The 20,004-nt window shown below is 59.8% G+C and overlaps 1 protein-coding gene across 1 annotated transcript in view; it reads left to right on the top strand.

Moving 5' to 3' along the window:
- The window catches only part of GRAMD4 (GRAM domain containing 4), a 101,042-nt gene extending 83,771 nt beyond the window's left edge, over positions 1–17,271 (top strand). The window contains exons 7-19 of the mRNA XM_012507680.2: positions 242–267; positions 429–520; positions 1,980–2,071; positions 3,192–3,240; positions 4,475–4,546; positions 5,113–5,156; positions 5,223–5,332; positions 9,579–9,733; positions 10,401–10,545; positions 11,374–11,467; positions 12,968–13,052; positions 14,112–14,180; positions 14,633–17,271. Coding sequence (XP_012363134.1) covers positions 242–267; positions 429–520; positions 1,980–2,071; positions 3,192–3,240; positions 4,475–4,546; positions 5,113–5,156; positions 5,223–5,332; positions 9,579–9,733; positions 10,401–10,545; positions 11,374–11,467; positions 12,968–13,052; positions 14,112–14,180; positions 14,633–14,737 — 1,138 coding nt within the window. The 3' untranslated portion in view covers positions 14,738–17,271. The remainder of the gene's footprint in view (positions 1–241; positions 268–428; positions 521–1,979; positions 2,072–3,191; positions 3,241–4,474; positions 4,547–5,112; positions 5,157–5,222; positions 5,333–9,578; positions 9,734–10,400; positions 10,546–11,373; positions 11,468–12,967; positions 13,053–14,111; positions 14,181–14,632) is intronic.
- The last annotated feature ends 2,733 nt before the right edge of the window (positions 17,272–20,004 follow it).

Here is a 20,004-nt window from a genome sequence, read left to right as displayed (position 1 = left end):
TGATTTCGTTGGCGAGTCGCCCCTACCTTCCTAACTTGGGGAGTGGCACTGAGGTTCATCCCGGCGCACCCTGCTGTCCTGTGCTGAGCTGCCGTGCGTGGCCTTTCTGTGCACTGAAGGGGTCCCAGGCTGTTGAGACGTCCTCCCTGGCCCCTGCAGAGCCAGCAGAACTGGGCAGTGGGGACTGCAGAGCCAGCGGGTGCGTTAACCCTGGGCTCCCATCTCTCCCCTTCTCTCCTAGGTTAACTGAAAATATGAGACGGCTCAGTGAGTACCAGCGGCTCTGCGTGGCGCCCACAATGCTCAGTGTGGGTGGGGCCCATGGCGGTGGGGACTCTGGGATTCTGAGCCAAACTGACTCTCCGGGAAGACGTGGTTAAGGGCCTCCTACCCACCGTGCTGACCACTGCGGTCTGCTCTGTCCCCAGAGCGCGGTGCCAAGCCTGTCACTAACTTTGTGAAGAACCTCTCTGCCTTATCCGACTGGTACTCCGTCTACACGTCTGCCATTGCCTTCACCGTGAGTGGGTCTTCCAGGGGCCAAGCAGGGTGGGTGGGACGTGCCTGCCAGCATTCACCACATGACCAGGCACCTTCCCGGGGTAGGAGGTAGCCCCCAGGTGGCACTTCTTCAGGCCCCAGGGACATGCTCATTTCTCCTTCTGTACAGTGGGCTCACTGATGCCGGTGCCCAGCCATGGGGTGGCTTCAAGGATCAAAGATGTTGGGCGTGGCCTGGGACTAGCCTGCAGGGCTCCCTGGACAGGGCTCTGGTGCAGCCTCATCCCCCAGGGTACCCTCGGGAAAGGCCTGTTGGCACTCACCCTGTGGTGCAGTGGCCATGCTGCTGAGGTCCACAGAGCACCTGGTGCTGGGGCCAGGGGCACTTCACAGGGGGACCCAGCCTGGCCCCTGTGAGCCATGAGTCCTGAGGGATTGGAGGACACCAGGGCCCACATTGCCAGGGCCTGGGGGAAAAGGGGCCCAGCCACCCTGCCTGGAACTGCCCTGCAGTGGCTGCCCCAGCAGGACAGGAGACTTGCTACCTGTGTCTCAGTACTTGGTCCTCCGGGGAAGCCCCCTGACCTGGGGTGGAGACTGTGCCTCCAGCACAAGGAAGATGCAGGCAGCCCACCCACTTGCTGGGGCCTCCAGGCCAGAGAGGAGGCGTCCACAGCCTGGCACTGTCCAGGGCTCCCGAAGGCAGCACTGCCCTGCTGAGCGGGCCCCTTGGGAGAGGTCCCCAGATGGCCTCAGCCTGGGTCAGGCTCTCTGGGAAAGTCCCTGAAGCCCTTGGCCCTCTGCCTGCCCCAGGCACTTACCGCTCACCTGGGACATGGGCACTTTGTACACTCACAGATGAAGGCTGGGTGCTGGGGCCACCGGCTCCACCCTGGCCCTGGAAGGCCTCTTCTCTCGCCACCCCTCACAGATGCTTTGCGACGGGAGGCCTTTGCTGCCTGGGGTCCCACACGCTCTTGTGCTGTGTCTTGTCGCTAAGAGATGAGCCCGAGATTTGGACCTGCCTTCCAGGCCTCACCTCCATCCCCTGCCCTGTGCACATCTGCTCTGTGTCCCAGGCTTTGTGCTGGGCACAGATGGTGCCTGGCATGAAGGTGGCCACGGGCATGCATGTGGCTCGCCCTCAGCAGTGCTTGGCCGCCTCGCCCAGCCAGGCTGAGTCCTGGTGATGCCCCAAGTCTGGTGCGTGGGGGCCACACCGGGGCAGGCAGGACCCAGGACATGCTTCTGTCCCCAGGACGGGCTTCTTCCTGAGTGTCTCCTGGCTTCCACCAGCAGCTGTTAAACCAGGGAAGCAGCCCTTCCTCATCAGATGCGCCCTCATCCCTGAGTGTCTGGAGAGCCAAGGGGTGGCCTGGTCTCCCCACTGGGGCCGCTTGGTTGGGGGAGGCAGGAGGGATGTGCCTCGTCCTGATCAAAGCTGTCAGGAGGTCTAATGCCCTGTCTTTCACCCGCAGGTGTACATGAATGCCGTGTGGCACGGCTGGGCCATCCCATTGTTCTTATTTCTAGCAATTCTGAGGTTATCCCTCAATTACCTCATCGCCAGGTAGGTGAGCTGGTTTGTTGCGGCCGCTTTATCCCACCGCGTGCATGACTGTGCTGTCTCCCTGCGTCTCACACAACCATGACCCCAGCTGGGTATGTCATGCACTGACGTTTCGGGGGTGGTCCCCTGACAGGCTCCAGAGACCCCCAGGCAGGGTGGCTGCCCCCTCCCTGGTTTGCTAGAGATGGTAGTGGGAAGTTCCCAAATCCCCCAGCAGCTCCTTCCCCGGGCGGCCAGCAGAGCCAGGGCCATTCCAGCACCTACCCGAACACCGCAGGGGACTTCTCCCCAACCCCAGTGGGTGGGTGGGTAAAGCAAACGGCTCCACGCCCCGGAAGGTTCCCGCTGGCTGCCTGTCGGAGATGAGCCTGCTGGGGAGGAGCTGGACCGGGAATGAGTACCAGTCGCCTGCAGACAGCACGCCCGTGTGACCGACGCGTTAACCCCAACCCCGGCCTGAGTCAGGGCCCTCGTGTCACCCCTTATACACCCTCTGAGCACCCCCTCCCTGTGGAGGCTGAGGGGGACTCTGGGAAGCCCACGCCCTGGGGCGGACCCCTAGTCCCTGCACTCCAGGGTCCTTCTTAGCCTGCGGTTACCCCCAGGAGTGAACCTCAGCCTTGCGCCGAGGCTGAGGGAAGAGCTGTGATTTCGTACTTTGACTTGGCCACATTCAAAAGTTTGCACTTTTATGCACCAACGTTTCCAGATGGTTCTCTGTGCCTGCCCCGGTTGGCTCATTTGAAAATGTTTTTTGTAGAAATCACTTAAATACTCGGGAAGGTGTTGTTGGTACCCAGAGCTAGGGCAGGATCAGCTTGGACGCTTGCTGATGCCACTTTGAATGTTGAAGGGCCACCCTCCCCCACACCACTGGCCACTTTTAAATATGTCCCCTCTGCCCAGAAGGGCCCCAGGGGAGGGGCTGGTGAGGGTGACAGGAGTTGTCTGCTCTCACAGCAGGGGGTTCCGGGAGGACCTTTTCTCCCCATTGGGCAGCACAGAAGGACCTAGAAGGGACCCCTCCAAGCCCAGCTGGGCGTGCAGGGCTGGTGATTCGATGCCATCCCCTGACTCAGGTGGCGCTGTCCTAAAGGTATGTGTGTTTTCTGTTCGCCAGGGGGTGGCGGATACAGTGGAGCATCGTGCCGGAAGTGTCTGAGCCCGTGGTAAGTCCCTGGAGGGTGCACGGTCTCTTCCGACCGTCTCCATCACGTCAGGCCTCACAGCCTGTAGGCACCGCTCGGGGAAGCCTCTGGATGAGGCCACGTGGTCATCCCCGGGAGCCCTGTCCTGGCCTGAGGAGGAGGGAGGAGCAGGCCAGCCCCTCCCTAGCCCCGAGTCCCGCTAGGCCGCACGCCTGGCCCCACATTCTAGGCCAGGCTTGGCTGTGCAAGAAGCAGATTGCCTGGCCCTGGCCTGTCCTAGCTGAGGCTTCCCAGCTAGGATGTGGTGTGGCAGGGGTGGGGGACATTGAGGGGCTGCTATAGCCCCCGCAGCCTCCCCACGTAGGGTGGTGAACAGGAGGCTGGACAGGTGGGCCTGTTCCCATCTGAGATTCAAGGGCCCAGCTCTCGGAGCTTGCAGTGAGCCGAGATCCCTCCACTGCACTCCAGCCTGGGCGACAGAGCAAGACTCTGTCCCAAAAAAACAAAACAAGGACAACAAAAAACCCACCTCTGTGGCCCACTGCCTAACTTTGTAAATAAAGTTTTATTGGCACATAGACACACCCATTCATTTACATACTGCTGTGGCTGCTTTTGCACTACGGTTGAGTAGCTGACAGACCACATGGCCCTGGAAGCCAAAAATCTTTACTATCTGGCCCTTTACAGAAGTTTGCTCTAGAGGGAGACCCCGGCCCATGGGGCAGGACCACTGGGCGTGGGCAGAAGGGAGGCCTCGCTGCCTCCAGGGGCCTAGTTGGATATCTCAGTGCCTGTTTCTTGCATGGAGCACCGGGGGTCAGGGGAAGTACCCGGAGGAGGCAGGCTGTTGCCCGCCCAGCACTGAGACCGGGGAGACCTTGAGAGGCTCTTAATGAATGGGAGACAAGCAGGACCAGGGCTCCCATTGGCTGGGCCTCAGTGTCCCTGCCTGTAAGTGAGGGAGGGCAGCTGTGAAGGTGAACTGTGAGGCAGAGCCTCTGCTCAGCCATTGCAGGGGCAGCTCTGCCCCACTCCTGTAGTGCACCCAGAGTGAGGGGCACAGGGTGAGATGTCACCATCAGCCCAGAGGGCTGTCCTCCTGATGCCAGGTCCCTAAGGGATGTCCCATCCCCCCCTGGCTGTGTGGGGACAGCAGAGTCCCTGGGGCTGGGAGGGCGCCACACTGTTTTGTCAGTAGTTTTTCTGAACTGTTAAATTTCAGTGGAAAATTCTCTTTCCCCTTTTACTGAAGGAACCTCCAAAGGAAGACCTGACTGTGTCTGAGAAGTTCCAGCTGGTGCTGGACGTCGCCCAGAAAGCCCAGGTACTGCCACGGGCGCCGGCCAGGGGTGTCTCTACGCCGGCCGGGGTGTGTCTGCGCTGGCCATGGGCACCAGCCAGGGGTGTCTCTACGCCGGCCAGGGGTGTGTGTGCCTTTGCTGGCCAGGGGTAGGTCTCCGCTGGCCTCAGCTGCTGCCCGGGGAGGGCCGTGCCTGACACCTGGTTTGCCTGCTGTCAGCTGACCTGTAGTCACCCTGCCCTTGGATGGTCATTACAGCAACTCTGGTGGGTGGGAAAGGGGCCTACTGATTCAGCCTCTGTGGACGGTGCACCAGGGCCTGGGTGGAGCCCCCCCTCCCTCCCCACCGCTCCTGGCCAGGGTTGAGCGCCCCTGGGAAGGACTCAGGCCCGGATCTGCTGTTGCCGTGAGCATGGTCACCTCTGCCCTAGACCAGAGCTGCGCCTTCCCCGGCCTAGGAGCAGCTGGGCAGGACCGTGGGGCTCTGAGTGACCTCAGGGCTGCCCGACCTGGAGGCCCTCTTGGCATAGCGGTGTGACTGACAGCCCAGGCGCGGGGGCTGTTGTAATCGTTGTTTCTCCTTCACACAGAACCTTTTCGGGAAGATGGCTGACATCCTGGAGAAGATCAAGAAGTAAGTCCCGCCCCCCACCCCGGCCCTGCGGCGCCCGCCCGGCCTGAGCCTCCCGTCTCCTTCCAGCTTGTTCATGTGGGTCCAGCCGGAGATCACACAGAAGCTGTATGTGGCACTCTGGGCTGCCTTCCTGGCCTCCTGCTTCTTCCCCTACCGCCTGGTGGGGCTTGCTGTGGGTAAGTAGATGCACCTGTGGCCTGTAGCTTTAGGAGGGGGGGACACAGGCGTCCGCATGCCACCAGTGTCTGCAAGAGCTGTTAAAATCACCTGGCGATCCTTCCTCTGCTTTTTGTCACAAATGTTTCAATTTGGGAGAAGTGAAGCCCATCTGAGATTGAGGGATAAGGTGATTGTTTCTTAAATCAAGAAGCCCTCTGCTTACAAGGCCCCCATGTCTCCTGCAAAGTGGGAGGAGCTGGAAGACCCAAGACCCAGGATAGCAGGCCCTGGGGATGTCAGGGAGTTTCCCTGGGCAGGACACGCCTCTTGGGGTACGCGTGGGCTCAGGGGTGATGGTTGTGGGGAGCCTGAGAGCCTGGTTTGATGTGCAGGGAGGTTGGTTGTAGCTGATGAGTTTGGTGACATCATGTGAAGCCAAGAGTCACATCCACTAAAACACTCATCTCATCCACTAAAACACTCATCTGCAGAGCTGGCGGTGGGGAAGGAGGGCGCCGGCTGGTGGTGAGGACCGGGCTGTGCCGGGAGGTGGGTGGGGTGTGGTGGCCCCTCCTCAACCCAGGAGGCGCTCATCCACTGCTGCCCAGCATGCTCTCTTCCCTCCTTTCTCTTTTCTTTTTTCTTGCTTCCCTCCTTTCTTTTTGTCTTTCTCTTTCTCTTCGATTTTGTCTTTCTTTCTTTTTTTTTTTCGCTCTGTCACCCAGGCTGGAGTGCAGTGACGTGATCTCGGCTCACTGTAATATAACCTCCGCCTCCCGGGTTCAAGTGATTCTCCTGCCTCAGCCTCCCAAGTAGCTGGGACTACAGGCACCCGCCACCACGCCCAGCTAATTTTTTTTTTGTATTTTTAGTAGAGAAGGGGTTTCACCTTATTGGCCAGGCTGGTCTCGAACTCCTGACCTCAGGCCATCTGCCCACCTCGGCCTCCCAAAGTGCTGGGATTATCGGTGGGAGCCACTGCGCCCAGTCTCTTCTGTTTTGTTTTGTTTTGTCTTGTCTTGTCTTGTTTTGTCTTTTCTTTCTTTTTCTTTTCTTTTCTTTCTCTTTTCCTCAATAACAACGATCCAGCGTCTGACATGGGCCACACACTGGCATGTGGGAGCAAGGCTGCCAGGGTCCTGTCCTTGAGGGGCAGGTGGGACTCGCCTAAGCCCAAGCAGGACAGCGTGTGCGGTTGTAGAAGCCACAAAGCCAGGGGTGGGGAGAGCTCCGTGCTGGAGTCGGGAAGTCAGACCCTGGCCCCTCAGCAGTCTAGGCTGGGCATGCCGCTCAGAGGAGCAGTGGGGGGCTGTGTCTGTGTGGAAGAGCAGATGCCCCCTGCCGTGTTTCCTGAATGCCTTTGCCATAACGCAAGCCCGACCCTAGCCCTGACCCAGCGTAACTGCTGGTGGGAGGACAGGCCTCTCTGGACGCAGCAGGGCTGAGCTCTCCAACAGCAGCTCACTGTGGCCATCAGGTGGCGTCACCAGGAGTGGGCAGAGCCAGATCTGATCAGACCCTTACCCGACAATGCCCTGGAGCCCCTCTGGCTAGCACCCAGGACTCCAGGCTCATGAGTGGGTAGATGACCACTGTGACCTCCGGTTGGACCCCTGGGCCTGGGTCCAGGTGCCGAGGCTCCAGGGCTGCAGTGCACTTGCGGCCCTGGACAGCTCCAGGGTAGGCCGCCCTCCACGGGGAGCCTGGGGGTGTGCACCTGGGTCTTGGTGTCCTGGATCTGCCCTGCTGTCGTTTTTTCTCAAGACAGAGTCTCAGTCTGTCTCACCCAGGCTGGAGTGCAGTGGCACGATCTTGGCTCACTGCAACCTCCGTCCCCCGAGTTTAAGTGATTGTCCTGCCTCAGCCTCGGGAGTAGCTGGGATTACAGGGGTGCACCACCACACTCAGCTAATTTTTGTATTTTTAATAGAGACGAGGTTTCACCATGTTGGCCAGGCTGGTATTGAACCCCTGACCTCATGATCTGCTCACCTCGGCCTCCCAAAGTGCTGGGATTCCAGGCGTGAGCCACTGCGCCCGGCCCCTGCTGTCCTTTTTTGTGACAACCAGTGTGGTTTGGGTTCTCGCAACCACACTGAGATCACCACTGCCACTGGGCAGCAGTGACCCTGCCAGGTGTGGGCCAAGATGGCATTCCTGGCTCATTGGTGCCCACGTGTCTGTTCACAGTGCTGACAAGGGACCTCAGCTTAGAGGGGCAGAGGCTGCCTGCTCCAAGCAAGGATGGCCCCAGCTGGGACCTGGGCTGTCTTGAGCTGAGCTGTCCCACCCGGGTCGGCCACCACGTGGAGGAGGCCTGGGAGCTCAGTGCAGTCAGCCAAGGGGGTGGTCCTGGCCCTGCCCTTCCCCACACCTAGCATCGTTCAAGAATCAACAAGTTGTCCAGGCACGGTGGCTCACGCTTGTAATCCCAGCACTTTGGGAGGCCGAGGTGGGTGAATCACTTGAGGTCAGGAATTCGAGACCAGCCCAGCCAACATGGTGAAAATTTTGTATTTCTACCAAAAATACAAAATTTAGCCGGGTGTGGAGCTTGCAGTGAGCCGAGATTGCGCCACTGCACTCCAGCCTGGGCGACAGAGCAAGAATGTCTCAAATAAAAAAATAAAAATTAAAATAAAAAAAAATTAGCCGGGCGTGGTGGCAGGCACCTGTAGTCCCAGCTACTTGGGAGGCTGAAGCAGGAGAATGGTGTGAACCCGGGAGGCGGAGCTTGCAGTGAGCCGAGATCGTGCCACTGCACTCCTGCCTGGGTGGCAGAGCAAGACTCTGTCTCAAAAATAAAGTAAGATAAGATAAATAAAATAAAATATAAAATAAAATAAAATTTAGCCAGTTGTGGTGGTAGGCTCCCAGCTACTCGAGAGGCTGAGGCAGGAGAATCGCTTGAACCCGGGAGGTTGCAGTGAGCTGAGATCGAGCCATTGCACTCCAGCCTGGGCAACAGAGCAAGACTCTGTCTCAAAAAAAAAGAATCAACAAGTTGAGAATTGGGGTCAAAAAGTCTGACTTGATTGATGAATTTCTGTGAAAATGTCCTACAAAGGCAAAAAACGAAACAAAGGCATGGCTTTATCAATCCCTTTATAGCACAGATAGTACATGCAACTCTGACCCTGGGGCCCCTGCAGGGAGGGCCTGCCATGTCTGCTCTGGTCTGGCGGGCTGGGCACTGTGGGCAGCGAGACAGCCCCCAGCACTGGGAGGGGCACCCGGAGAGACCAGAACACCTGACAGCTTTCGCTGCCCAGAGGGGTGCGTCAGGAGGTGTGTGGGGGCCGGACCTGCCTCCCATCCCTGCGTCTGTTGCCAGCTGGGGTCCTGGGGCGCAGCCAGGCCCGGCTCTTCTGAGGTCATGCTTAGTAGAGGGACTGACCATGATTATGTCAGGTGACAGTGCTGGGGAGAAAACGGAACTGGCGGAGGGGAGCCTGCGAGGGCGTGGCTGGGAGCCGTCTGAGCAGCTGGTCATGGGAGGCCGCCTCAGCAGGGATGGGCCGGGCGTGGGGGCACCCAGTTGAAGGAGGGCAGGTGGGAGGGGGTTTGGGGAGGGATTGCCATGGAGGGACCTCAGATTCGGTGCCAGGTGTGGGGAATTGGGGCAGAGGAGGCACAGTCCTGAAGTGTTTTAGGTGGGTCAAGAACAGCCCTGAGCCAGGCAGAGTTGGAGAGAGAAGTGAGGGGCATTGGATGGGGGGGTCCTAGCAGAGCTGAGGGGTCTTAGTGGGAGTGGGTGGGGCACTTACAGTGGGGCCCTCGCCTGGGGTTGAGACTGTGCAGTTGGAATGGGCCCCAGGGGAGCGAGGCTGGGGGCGTCCAGGGTGAGGACTGAGCGAGCAGCTGGACTCTCACATCCAGGCTCAGGGTGGAGGGTGCCAATCTGGAGGCGGGAGGTGCCGGACCGTCACCCTGAGTAGGTCTTAAGTGGGTCTTTAGTGGATCTGGCCTGTTTGGAGGGCGGAGCCACCACTTTGCAGGTGGGCGGGGCGGGGCTCAAGGAGAGCCTTGAAGGGATGCTGGGAGCACTCCCTGAACTGCTGGGCAGCTGATGGTGCCCTTCAGTGCCAAGGAGAAGGTGGGGAGGAGCCTGCTGGGGAGGGGGCATAGTGCCAATCTGGGAGGCGGGAGGTGCCGGAACCATCACCCTGAGTAGACTGGCACAGCTGCAGAGCTTAGATGGAGCGAGCTGTGTCCCCTGCTCTCAGGGCTCTACGTTGAACAGACTGTGTCCCCTGCTCTCAGGACTCTATGCTGGTATCAAGTTCTTCCTCATCGATTTCATCTTTAAACGCTGCCCGAGGCTGCGCGCCAAGTACGACACGCCCTATATCATCTGGAGGAGTCTCCCCACCGACCCGCAGCTCAAGGAGCGCTCCAGCGCCGCCGTCTCACGCAGGGTGAGCCCGGCCCCCAGCTGCGGGGATGGGGGGCCACGACGCCAGGCATCCCCAGGCCCATAGTGCTCTGTTCACCTCTGGCTCATTTAGAGTCTGTTTCTTCAATTATATGGAGTCCTTAAAATGTGAAGGTTTTTTTTTTTTTCCCTGTTACCACTGCGGTTATTGAGGCCCATCCAGCCCCTCCCAAGCCCAGAGCAACACCTGGGGACTGGCCATGACGACTGAGAGCCAGCGGGCCTGGGAGTGACCCCTCCATGGGGGTGCCCGGCCCCTGCCATCCCTGACAGTGAGGCTGTGGCGCTGAGACAAGGCAGCTTGAGAAGGGCCCCCTTGGAGCCACAGGCTGGCACTGGGCCATATTTCATTCACAGTCACAGGCCCTCCAGTTGCGCAGCACAGCATCCCAGTCTGGACCATGGGGAATGAGCGGGCATCGGTGCTCCCCTTGGGGCGGCTCAGATGAGTCGGGAGGGTTGCTGGGCTCTCCCCACTGAGGTGAGGTGGCCCTGCCTGGAAGAAGGAGCCGCACTGGGCCAGAAGGGACCTGGGGAACGTCTTCCCAAATTTGGATCCCAGCTTTTGGGGGGTGTGTGTGCGGCCAGCGCATCTGGGTGCTGCGGGCGTGGGCAGCGGGCCTGACCTCGACACTGTTTGCTGTTGGCAGCTGCAGACGACCTCGTCACGGAGCTATGTGCCCAGTGCACCAGCTGGCCTGGGTAAAGAGGAGGACGCCGGCCGCTTCCACAGCACCAAGAAGGGCAATTTCCACGAGATCTTCAATCTGACAGAAAACGAGCGTCCGCTGGCGGGTATGTGTGCTGTGAGTCTGAGGCCAGACCGAGCACAGGCACAGACTGAAGGCCCATTGGGGGGCGCTGTGGGTGCAGGAGGGAGTCGCCCTGTGACAGGCCAGAGGATCTCTCAGGATGGCATTCACATCCCACTGCCCCAGGACCCCAAGAGGAGTGCAGGAGCTGGGGTTCATGAGAACTCTGCAGGCTACAGGGGAGGAGGGCGTGCCCGTGGGGAGAGCCGTCCGCGCTGCAGCCCTCCCCTGACAGCAGGCGTGCAGGCGACACGCTGGGGAGAGAGTCCAGGGCGAGGTGTCAGGGCCTGCAGGGCGCTGGCAGGGGGTCTGCCCCTGGTTCCATCGTGTCTGGAGAAACAGCCACCAAGGGAGAGGTGACTCAGGAGCCTGGGGACATGTCACCCTTCCTGGGGACAGGTCAGCCTTCCCAAAGGGACCTCCTGTTAAACTAAACCGGGCAGCCCGAGGTGTGTGATGAGCGGCTGCAGAGGCAGCTGTGGAGAACGGAGCTTCGTCCTTTGCTGAGCCCTGGCCCTGCTGGTCTTGGTGGAGGTGGTGTCCTGGCCACACTGACTTCTGTTGCTCCCTGCTCTGCCTGGGTGCTTTTACTTTAAAAACCCTGCCGGTGCCTGGTGAAGAGGAAACACCTGTTTTCCACCCTCCGGGGCCACCTCACTCTTGCCGGCGCGCCTTCCTCTCGCTGCGGATGTGACGTGAGCGCAGTGGGCGGATGTCAGGATCTGAGAGTCAGGGCTCCCGGGTCCCAGCGTCAGGTCAGAGGCTGGGTACTCCCAGTGGAAAGCGTGACAGGAGGGACTTCTCCCATTAGTGTGCGAGAATGGCTGGCGCTGCTGCCTCATCAACAGGGACCGGAAGATGCCCACGGACTACATCAGGAACGGGGTGCTCTACGTCACGGAGAAGTGAGTGCAGCCGTGGGGCCCTGTGTGGCTGCAGGGGAGGGGGCGCAGGAGGCTGCCTGGGCCCTGGGATGGCGCAGCTGGCCCAGTGCGGGTTTTCCTGAGTGGTGACCCCGGTCTCTCCCGCGGTCTGCTCTTGCCGGCTGTCTGGGCTCCCAGAGGAAAGGTGTTGCCTCCAAGCTGGACGTGGCCTGGGCCGCACTACTGCCATCCCTCAGGCTGGCGGGGATGCTGTCTCCTCTGGGGCCCAAGCAGTTCGTGGAGAACAAGGGGCAGAGTCTCCCAAGGAGGGGACCATGTGGGGACCTGCTAACGCCGAGGCCCTGGGTCCTCATTGCTGTCTGAGACACAGTAGCCAGAAGAGGGCTTTGCCTCTTCTCTGCAAGAACAAGACTTACCCTTGCTACACCCCAAACCCCCGAAATCCCAGATGCGGGAGTGGGAGAGCTGGCCTGGGGATGGGGTCTATTCTTGGTCTTGCCTGGCCCTCAGCCACCCCGTCCCCCACACCTGCAGCTGTGGCCAAGGCCCCACCTCCCCTCTGCTTCTTGCAGAGGAGGTGACCTGGACACTCCCAGCTAGGGCTCCAGGACACCTGTGTCGCTCGCTGGGAATCCCAGGGGAATGGGCAGTCTTAGGTTTCACGCAGAACAGTGGCCGTGAGTGTCTCAGAGCAGTGGCCGTGAGTGTCTCAGAGCAGTGGCCGTGAGTGTCTCACACTGAGCAGTGGCCGTGAGTGTCTCAGAGCAGTGGCCGTGAGTGTCTCAGAGCAGTGGCCGTGAGCGTCTCAGAGCAGTGGCCGTGAGTGTCTCAGAGCAGTGGCCGTGAGCGTCTCAGAGCAGTGGCCGTGAGTGTCTCACATAGAGCAGTGGCCGTGAGTGTCTCACACAGAGCAGTGGCCGTGAGTGTCTCACACTGAGCAGTGGCCGTGAGTGTCTCAGAGCAGTGGCCGTGAGTGTCTCACATAGAGCAGTGGCCGTGTCTCACACTGAGCAGTGGCCGTGAGTGTCTCACAAGAGCAGTGGCCGTGAGTGTCTCACACTGAGCAGTGGCCGTGAGTGTCTCACACAGAGCAGTGGCCGTGAGTGTCTCACACTGAGCAGTGGCCGTGAGTGTCTCACACTGAGCAGTGGCCGTGAGTGTCTCACACTGAGCAGTGGCCGTGAGTGTCTCACAGAGCAGTGGCCGTGAGTGTCTCAGAGCAGTGGCCGTGAGTGTCTCAGAGCAGTGGCCGTGAGTGTCTCAGAGCAGTGGCCGTGTCTCAGAGCAGTGGCCGTGAGTGTCTCAGAGCAGTGGCTGTGAGTGTCTCACACAGAGCAGTGGCCGTGAGTGTCTCACACAGAGCGATGGCCATGAGTGTTTCACAGGTGCTGTGTCTGGTGGGAAGGGAGTGTCTCTGTCCATCCCACTGGGGGCTGAGGGGCAGCCCCGGGAGACCCCCACCTGGTGGGAGCGTGCTCTGGTTCAAGAGCCAGGCGACGCCTCTGTCCGTTCGCCTTCCAGTTACTTGTGCTTCGAAAGCTCCAAATCCGGGTCCTCCAAGAGGAACAAAGTCATCAAGCTGGTGGACATCACGGACATCCAGAAGGTTGGTGCACCCACCAGCCCCCGTGTTTTCTTCGTCACCTGACAGAGGCTGGCGAGGCTTTCCATATAGACCTCTGCCAGCCTCTGTCAGCATCTGGGCACTGCGGCCACGCTGGCCGGCCATGGTCCGTTTCCTTGACTTGAGTCCCCACGTCCCTGTGGGTCCACCCCTGCCCTGGGGTCCACCCCTGCCCTGGGGTCCACTTGCCTGGACCGTGTGTCTCAAAGTGGAGGGGCTGGGTTGGAGCCCATGAGGTCAGGCCCCAAGCCCTGCTCTGGCTGCTGTGTTCCCCACCCCTCGTGTTTGGGACCCTCCCCATCAAGAAAAGCACGGGGGCCCTGAGCTCCTGCCTCGGACGCAGGTTTTCCGGTGAGAGCTCAGACGGTCGCACCCGCTCTGGGCATTTTCTCAGCATTTTCCCGTCACATGGAATGAGCAGGTGGGCTTGGCCACAGGTGCCTGTGGTCCCTTGTTTTCTGGGACAGGAAGGCTCAGTGAGGCACTGGCAGGCACACTCGGCCAGAGTGGTCAGGGCCCCCAGCTCCCTCCCAGCTCCGAGCGTCCTGGGCGTGTCCACATTGGCACAGCGGGTACTCCCGGCCCCATGGCAGTTGTGGGTCATCTCTCCCATCCGGCTCTGGAAAAAAGGGTGCAGTCAGGTGACCAGAAGGGGTGAGTTCAGGGCTGGGGTCCTTCCAGCCTGCCTCTTGGGATTGGCAGTGCTGACAGATGGCCCTCCTGGTGTCAGGCCCTGAAAGCGAGTTCTGGGGCCGAGTGCCCACCGTCAGCCTCCTCGGGCCTGCTTGTCTCTGACCTTCCTCAGGCCAGCTGGCCGGTGGTCTGGGCTGGGGTGGGACAGACCCTTTACAGGTCTGGTGTCTCGGCCACAAAGTGAGGAGGTGCCCACAGGCCCTTACTTTCTGTTGCTTGGAAGTCCCACGTGCCCGTGGGCCCTACTGCCTGTGTGCCCAGTGGAGGAGGATGCCCTGGGCCTGCGGAGGGCTGTGCCTCCCTGTCCCCAGGAGAGACCTGTGGTGACAGCCATGCTTTGCCTTTCAGTACAAGGTCCTGTCTGTCCTCCCAGGCTCAGGCATGGGGATTGCCGTGTCGACGCCATCCACGCAGAAAGTAGGTGCCGGGCGGGGGGCCGCCAAGGGGTTGGTGTGGGCCCAGGGGCCTGGCTCCGAGCAACCCTGGGACCAGCGTGGGGCAGAGAGCCAGAGTTTTAGTTTGGGCAGCAGGGTCACAAAGCCGCCCCCTCCCTCGCAGCAGCTAGAGCCTGGGGCTGCGTCCAGGTTGGGTTGGAAATCTCGCTGGGACCATCGAGTCACGGGACAGACAGGGATGTTGGGCATGGGGGTCCCCCGACTCAGTGACTCGGGAGGAGGGAGGCACGGGGCTGAAGCCTGGCTCCCCTCTGCCTCTCGGCTAGAGCGTGGCTCCGGGTGGTGGGGGGACACCAGTCTTTTGCACCCAGACCCATGTGCTGGCCTGGGGCTGGTCTTGGACTTAGTCTTGGTCCTGGTCCTGGTGCCAGCCTGGCTGTGCCACACTCACTGGTGGCATTTCTTCCCTGCCAGCCGCTCGTGTTTGGTGCCATGGTGCACAGGGATGAGGCCTTCGAGACCATTCTCAGCCAGTACATCAAGATCACCTCAGCGGCAGCGTCTGGCGGGGACAGCTAGTATTGACTTGCCCGGGACGTTGCTGGAATTTTTTTTTTTTTTTTTTTTTTTTTTTAACGATTTGGTAGTGGAAACAATTGGACATCCTCATGAGCTTTTGCAATAATTCTCCTGGGCCTGTGGTTCTATTGTGTTGACCTCTGCGTTGTATCGACCAAGAAGGGGCCAGGGCTCACAGGGACGGGGTGCCCCTCTCCCGCAGGGCACGTCAGGCGCCTCTGAGGGCCACCTGAGGACTGGGGGAGGGGGCGGAGGCCCTCGAGGGCCTGTGGAGAAGACGCACAGGACCCCTGGCCCCGCCCTTCTCCGTTCCAGCCTGGACGGAGAAACCTCTCCAGCCACCCCGAGAGGTTCTCTCAACCTTGTGTCCTGCTCTCCAGAGGCCGGAAGCTCGTCCACCACCAAAGCCATAGCTGAAGAGTGCAGGGCCCTTCCTCCTGGGGACAGAAAGATGTCGTCAAGGAGGGATATGGGGGCCTTTCACCAACCACCGAGAAACGGGCCTGGCGGTCCTCATTCCTCTTACATGAGACCCTCCTGTGGCATTTGCCCTTGGTGCCGCGCTGGAGCCGGGCGCAGCGACCCTGCCTGTGCTCCACACGTGCTCCACGGGAACAGGGAGGGTGAGAAGGACCCACCCCTCGCCTGCCCTCTGTGTCTTTGGTGGCGCCTTCCTTGCTGGCCTGCAGGGTGCTCAGCACCGTGTCTGTAGGGGCCCGCCTGCTGCTCTCGGCCTGACACGCCGGCCAGGAGTTCTGTAGTTGGGGACCAGTAAGGGCACAGGATGGTGCAGGTAAAAGCACATCTTTCTCACACTTTGCTCTTTGGAAGGCCCAGGAGAACATCCGCGAAGGCTGTTGGAGGTGCTCTGGGCACTGTGGCATGTCTGGCACATGGCCTCCAGGCTGCGGTTGCCTGGGTTGGTTGGGGGAGGGAGTGGGCAGGAGTGTTCCGGGACCATGGTGGCCCAGGCTGCGGCCGCCTTTGGGCCATCCGAGAGGCTCTGGCAGCCCCTGTGCTTTAGGGAGCAACTGTGAGCCAAGCCTAGAGGCTTGGGCCTGCACTGCCTGCAGCCGACATGCGACAGTGTTCCCTCCCCCGCGTGCCTAGCAAGTGCCAGTCCGGGCACAGACCGCCCCTGCCCCGCCCCAGGGAAGCCTGGGCTTCCCGGGAACAAGATGGCATTTGTGGAGGGAGCGCCCGCAGGCCTGGCTTGCTGGGGCCGCCTGCACTGGGCTGAAGGGAGGGAAAGGCGGCCTGGGCCTCCTGGAAGGACGTGGCCGTCCCGCGGGCCTGCGCGTCTGCTGGGGCGGATCCCGAAGCTCCCTCAGCTTGTCCTGAGTCCCTTGGGTGTCGTTGAGATTGTTGTTTTTTGAAGAAACAGAAGATTATATTTTTTACAGAGAGCAAGCTGTTTTTCTTATTTTTGTATCATTTTTCAGATGTAATTTTTACCTTTGCTCCGATCCTCATTTGCTGGTGTGGGTGAGGGATCCGGCGGCATAGGCTGGTTTCACCCCCTTCACGAGGGGCTGCAGGGTCACACGCTGGTGCCGGGGGTGCTTTGGGGGAGCTGCGCCGATCACCAGATTAAGCACGTCCTATCCCAGGCGGTGGAGCAGAGCCCCCGTGGCTCTGGACTGCGCGGACGTCGGCGTCAGGATGACCACACGGCGGCCTTTCCCAAATGGGGACAGAACCCGCTCTGAGCCGTGAGTCTGGCCCCTGTAGGGGACCGGCTCTCTTGGTGCACCAGGGGTGGGGGACACACCCCAGTGAACCCCACCTTGGCGCCTGAGGCAACACAGGGTGGGCACTGACCCACCTCCAGGGACGGCTGCAGAGGCAGCGCCCACAGACGATGGCCACACCTCTCTCCCCAGGGCCTGGCGGTGCCCAAGGGTGGGGCCGGGGCCTCAGGGCCAGTGAGCGCCTCTTCCTAGGTGCTGGGATTCAGTCCCCAAACACAGCGGGAGGGGTCCCTGGGGCAGATGGGGCTTCTTTCCCAGCGTCGGGTGGTCTAGTTCGAGTCCCTTTTGTGGAGAAAGGGAGATGAAAACTGACCACGTGCCAGGTGTGGCTGCAGCGCCCCAGGGAGGGCCACATTCGGGGAGCGGGGGGGCGGGGGAGAGCCACTGATTGGCTCTGCTGCCAGCACAGGCCCCTCCCTGGAAGTCCTCGGGAGTGGAGCGCGGACTGCACGGGCTCTGGGCTCCCCATGGAGAGAAGCTGATGGAGAGAAGCTGTAGTTTTAACCAGATTGTGCACATCTGGGCAGATGTTTAATTTCTATGACTAATCACTGAACTAGATGAATGTTAAATTTTTTATGTCTGAAGCCTGAGTCTATTTTGGATCTGTAAATAATCATTGCCAGTGTGACTTTTGTTCAACAAAAGGATTGTACTGTATTAAGAACTGGTGAAAAAAATCTCCTGTAACATTTTTTTAAGAAAACTTTGTTTGTTTAAAGAAAAAGTATTGTATAAATTATAATTTTTATTTAAATAAACCTAAAATGCTTTGTGCTAAGGCTCAGGGCTGTCTGCCTCCTTGGCAGGGCCACATGCATTGTAGGCGGCCTGAGCCAGCTGGGCCACCAAACCCAGGCCCTCAGTGCCCCTGCCAGCCCGCCGCTCCCTGGGGCCCCACGGCTGCTGGTGGCAGGGCGTTCGGGTACTGATGTGGCCTGAGTGACGGCTGTGGGGTGAGGTGGGGCTGAGAAGCAGAGTCCTGTTGGACGTGGGCATTGAAGGCTGGGAGCAGGAGGCAGGGCCTGAGTTCCAGAAGACAGGAGGCCAGGTGGCGAGGGACGCGGCCTGCAGGGAGGGTACCCAGGGCTGGCACAGGGCGAAGTAGGGGAGCTGGAGGCAGAGGCAGCGCCTTGGGGTCAGGGGCCATGCAGGCTTTGGCCCCTCCCCACTGTGGTGTCCTGGCTGCCTGGGGGTCCTGGACAGAGGGGTTTCCAGCAACACTTGGGGCTTGGTCCATCTGGATGCTGATACTGGACACAGAAGGGTGCAAGGATCTGCCTGGCTTTTGAAACCCCTGGAGTTGGGCATAGGCCTGTGCCAGGTGCACCTGGTGCCGCCTAGCCTCCTGTGCCTCAAGCCCACAGGAGCCCCATAGGAGACAGAGACCTCCCCAGGTTACACAGCGAGGGAACTGGAGCCAGGTGGAAACCAGGTCTAGTGGGCCATGCCACCCTAAGGGGCACAGCTTCAGAAAGTAGGACATATGCATACTCTGTCAACATAGCCAGCCAGCCACTGATCCATCCATTCATCCACTTAGCCATCCGTCCGTCCGTCCATTCATCCACCCACCACCCACCCATTCATCCATCCGTCCTTCCATCCATCTGTCCATCCATCCACCCACCCACCCATTCATCTGTACATCCATTCATCCACCCACCCACCCATTCATCTGTACATCCATTCATCCATCCACCTACCCACCCATCCATCAATCCATCCATCCATCCATCCATCCATCCATCCATCCATCCACCCACCCACCAATTCATCCATACATCCATTCATCCATCCACCTACCCACTCATCCATCAATCCATCCACCCACCCATTCATCCACCCATCCATCTATCCACCCACCCATCCATCCATCCACCCACCCACCTATCCATTCACCCACCCACCCATTCATCTATGCATCCATTCATCCATCCACCTACCCACCCATCCATCAGTCCATCCATCCATCCATCCACCCACCCACTCACCCACCCATTCATCCATACATCCATTCATCTATCCACCTACCCACTCATCCATCAATCCATCCACCTACACATTCATCCACCCATCCATCCACCTACACATTCATCCACCCATCCATCCATCCATCCGTCCATCCACCCACCCACCCACCCACCTATCCATTCACCTACCCACCCATCCATCCATCCATCATCCATCCATCTATCCATCCATCCACCCACCCACCCACCCATCCATCCATCCATCATCCATCTATCCATCCATCCATCCACCCACCCACTATTCATCCATCCATCCATCCACCCACCCACCCACCTATCCATCCACCTACCCACCTATCCATCCACCTACCCACCCATCCATCCACCCATTTACCCACCCACCCACCCAGCTGGCCAAGCATAGCAGGCCCTGTCCTTGGTGCTGGGATACAGCAGTGATGGGCTAGGAACCTGCCAAACACCCTCACATCCTTCCCAGGAACACATCCATGCTGTGGTACCCACTGACCCCTTCCACCCACCCCTCTGTTCTCTGCACAGGTCCTCCCCCGGCTTGCTCCTAACTCGGAACAAGGCCCAGACCTACCTAACCCGTTGGCGGCCCACACTGACCCCTCCACACAGACAGGGGGCAGTGCGGGCCTGTGGCCGGTGTCACTGGAGCTGGGCCATGGAGGAGGTGGAGGGGCCTCCCAGGGGCTTCTGAGTGCTCAAAAAGGCCAACCTGTGGGAGACCACCCACCCTCGGCCCACAGGCTCTATGCCTAAACCGACAACTTGCCTGTTGTGCATATATTTCATCATTTAGTGTCAATAAAGGTGCCTACATATACCTCTATCACCATTTACAGGTGGTTGTGATAACTATTTCAGTATAGCTGGTTTCCTTGGCAATCCTACATGTTTTAATGCGTGCATTTTCCATTACTCAGCGGCATCTCTCGGCTGTACCTGGCTACCAGAGGGGCTGTGCAGCAAAGGAAAGGTCACAAATCTGTGGGGCAGGCCTGGTGCCCTCTAGGACTTTTATTCTGGGGGTGACGGGGCGCTGCAGAGCTTCCAGCAGAAGCTGGCACTCTGACTGCAAATCAGAAGAGGGGTCACCCAGGGTGGGGGTGCATCAGGGAGAGTCCAGAGGGGAATGAAATTGTTAGTGATTTTATTCTTGAACCAGGGGTTCTCTTCATAGGTACTTGCTATGTGTTTTTAAATATTTAGTGGATGAATGTAACGGATGAATGAGTAAATAAATCAGAGAGGGCCTCACGTGGACCAAAGTGAGCGACGCTGGGAACTCAGGGTTGTGGTCCATTCTGCTTGCCCTGCAGAACTCCAGGAGGCAGTATTCTATGGGCTTATGAACTCCAGCAGCGGTTGGAGGACAGGGTTGGCCAGAGACTACAGCAGCCACAGACTAAGGGCACAGCCAAGGAAGGACCCCAAGACCCCGTCCTGTGTGGGTGGGAGCTGGGAAAGCCGCCCAGGGAAAGGGCTGTGCAGCCACCCAGCACCGCTGAAATCA

Source organism: Nomascus leucogenys, chromosome 7b (assembly GCF_006542625.1).
Source record: "Nomascus leucogenys isolate Asia chromosome 7b, Asia_NLE_v1, whole genome shotgun sequence".
NCBI lineage: Eukaryota > Metazoa > Chordata > Mammalia > Primates > Hylobatidae > Nomascus > Nomascus leucogenys.
The sequence above is the reverse complement of the archived record's forward strand: the minus strand, read 5'-3'. Positions and strand labels throughout refer to the sequence as shown.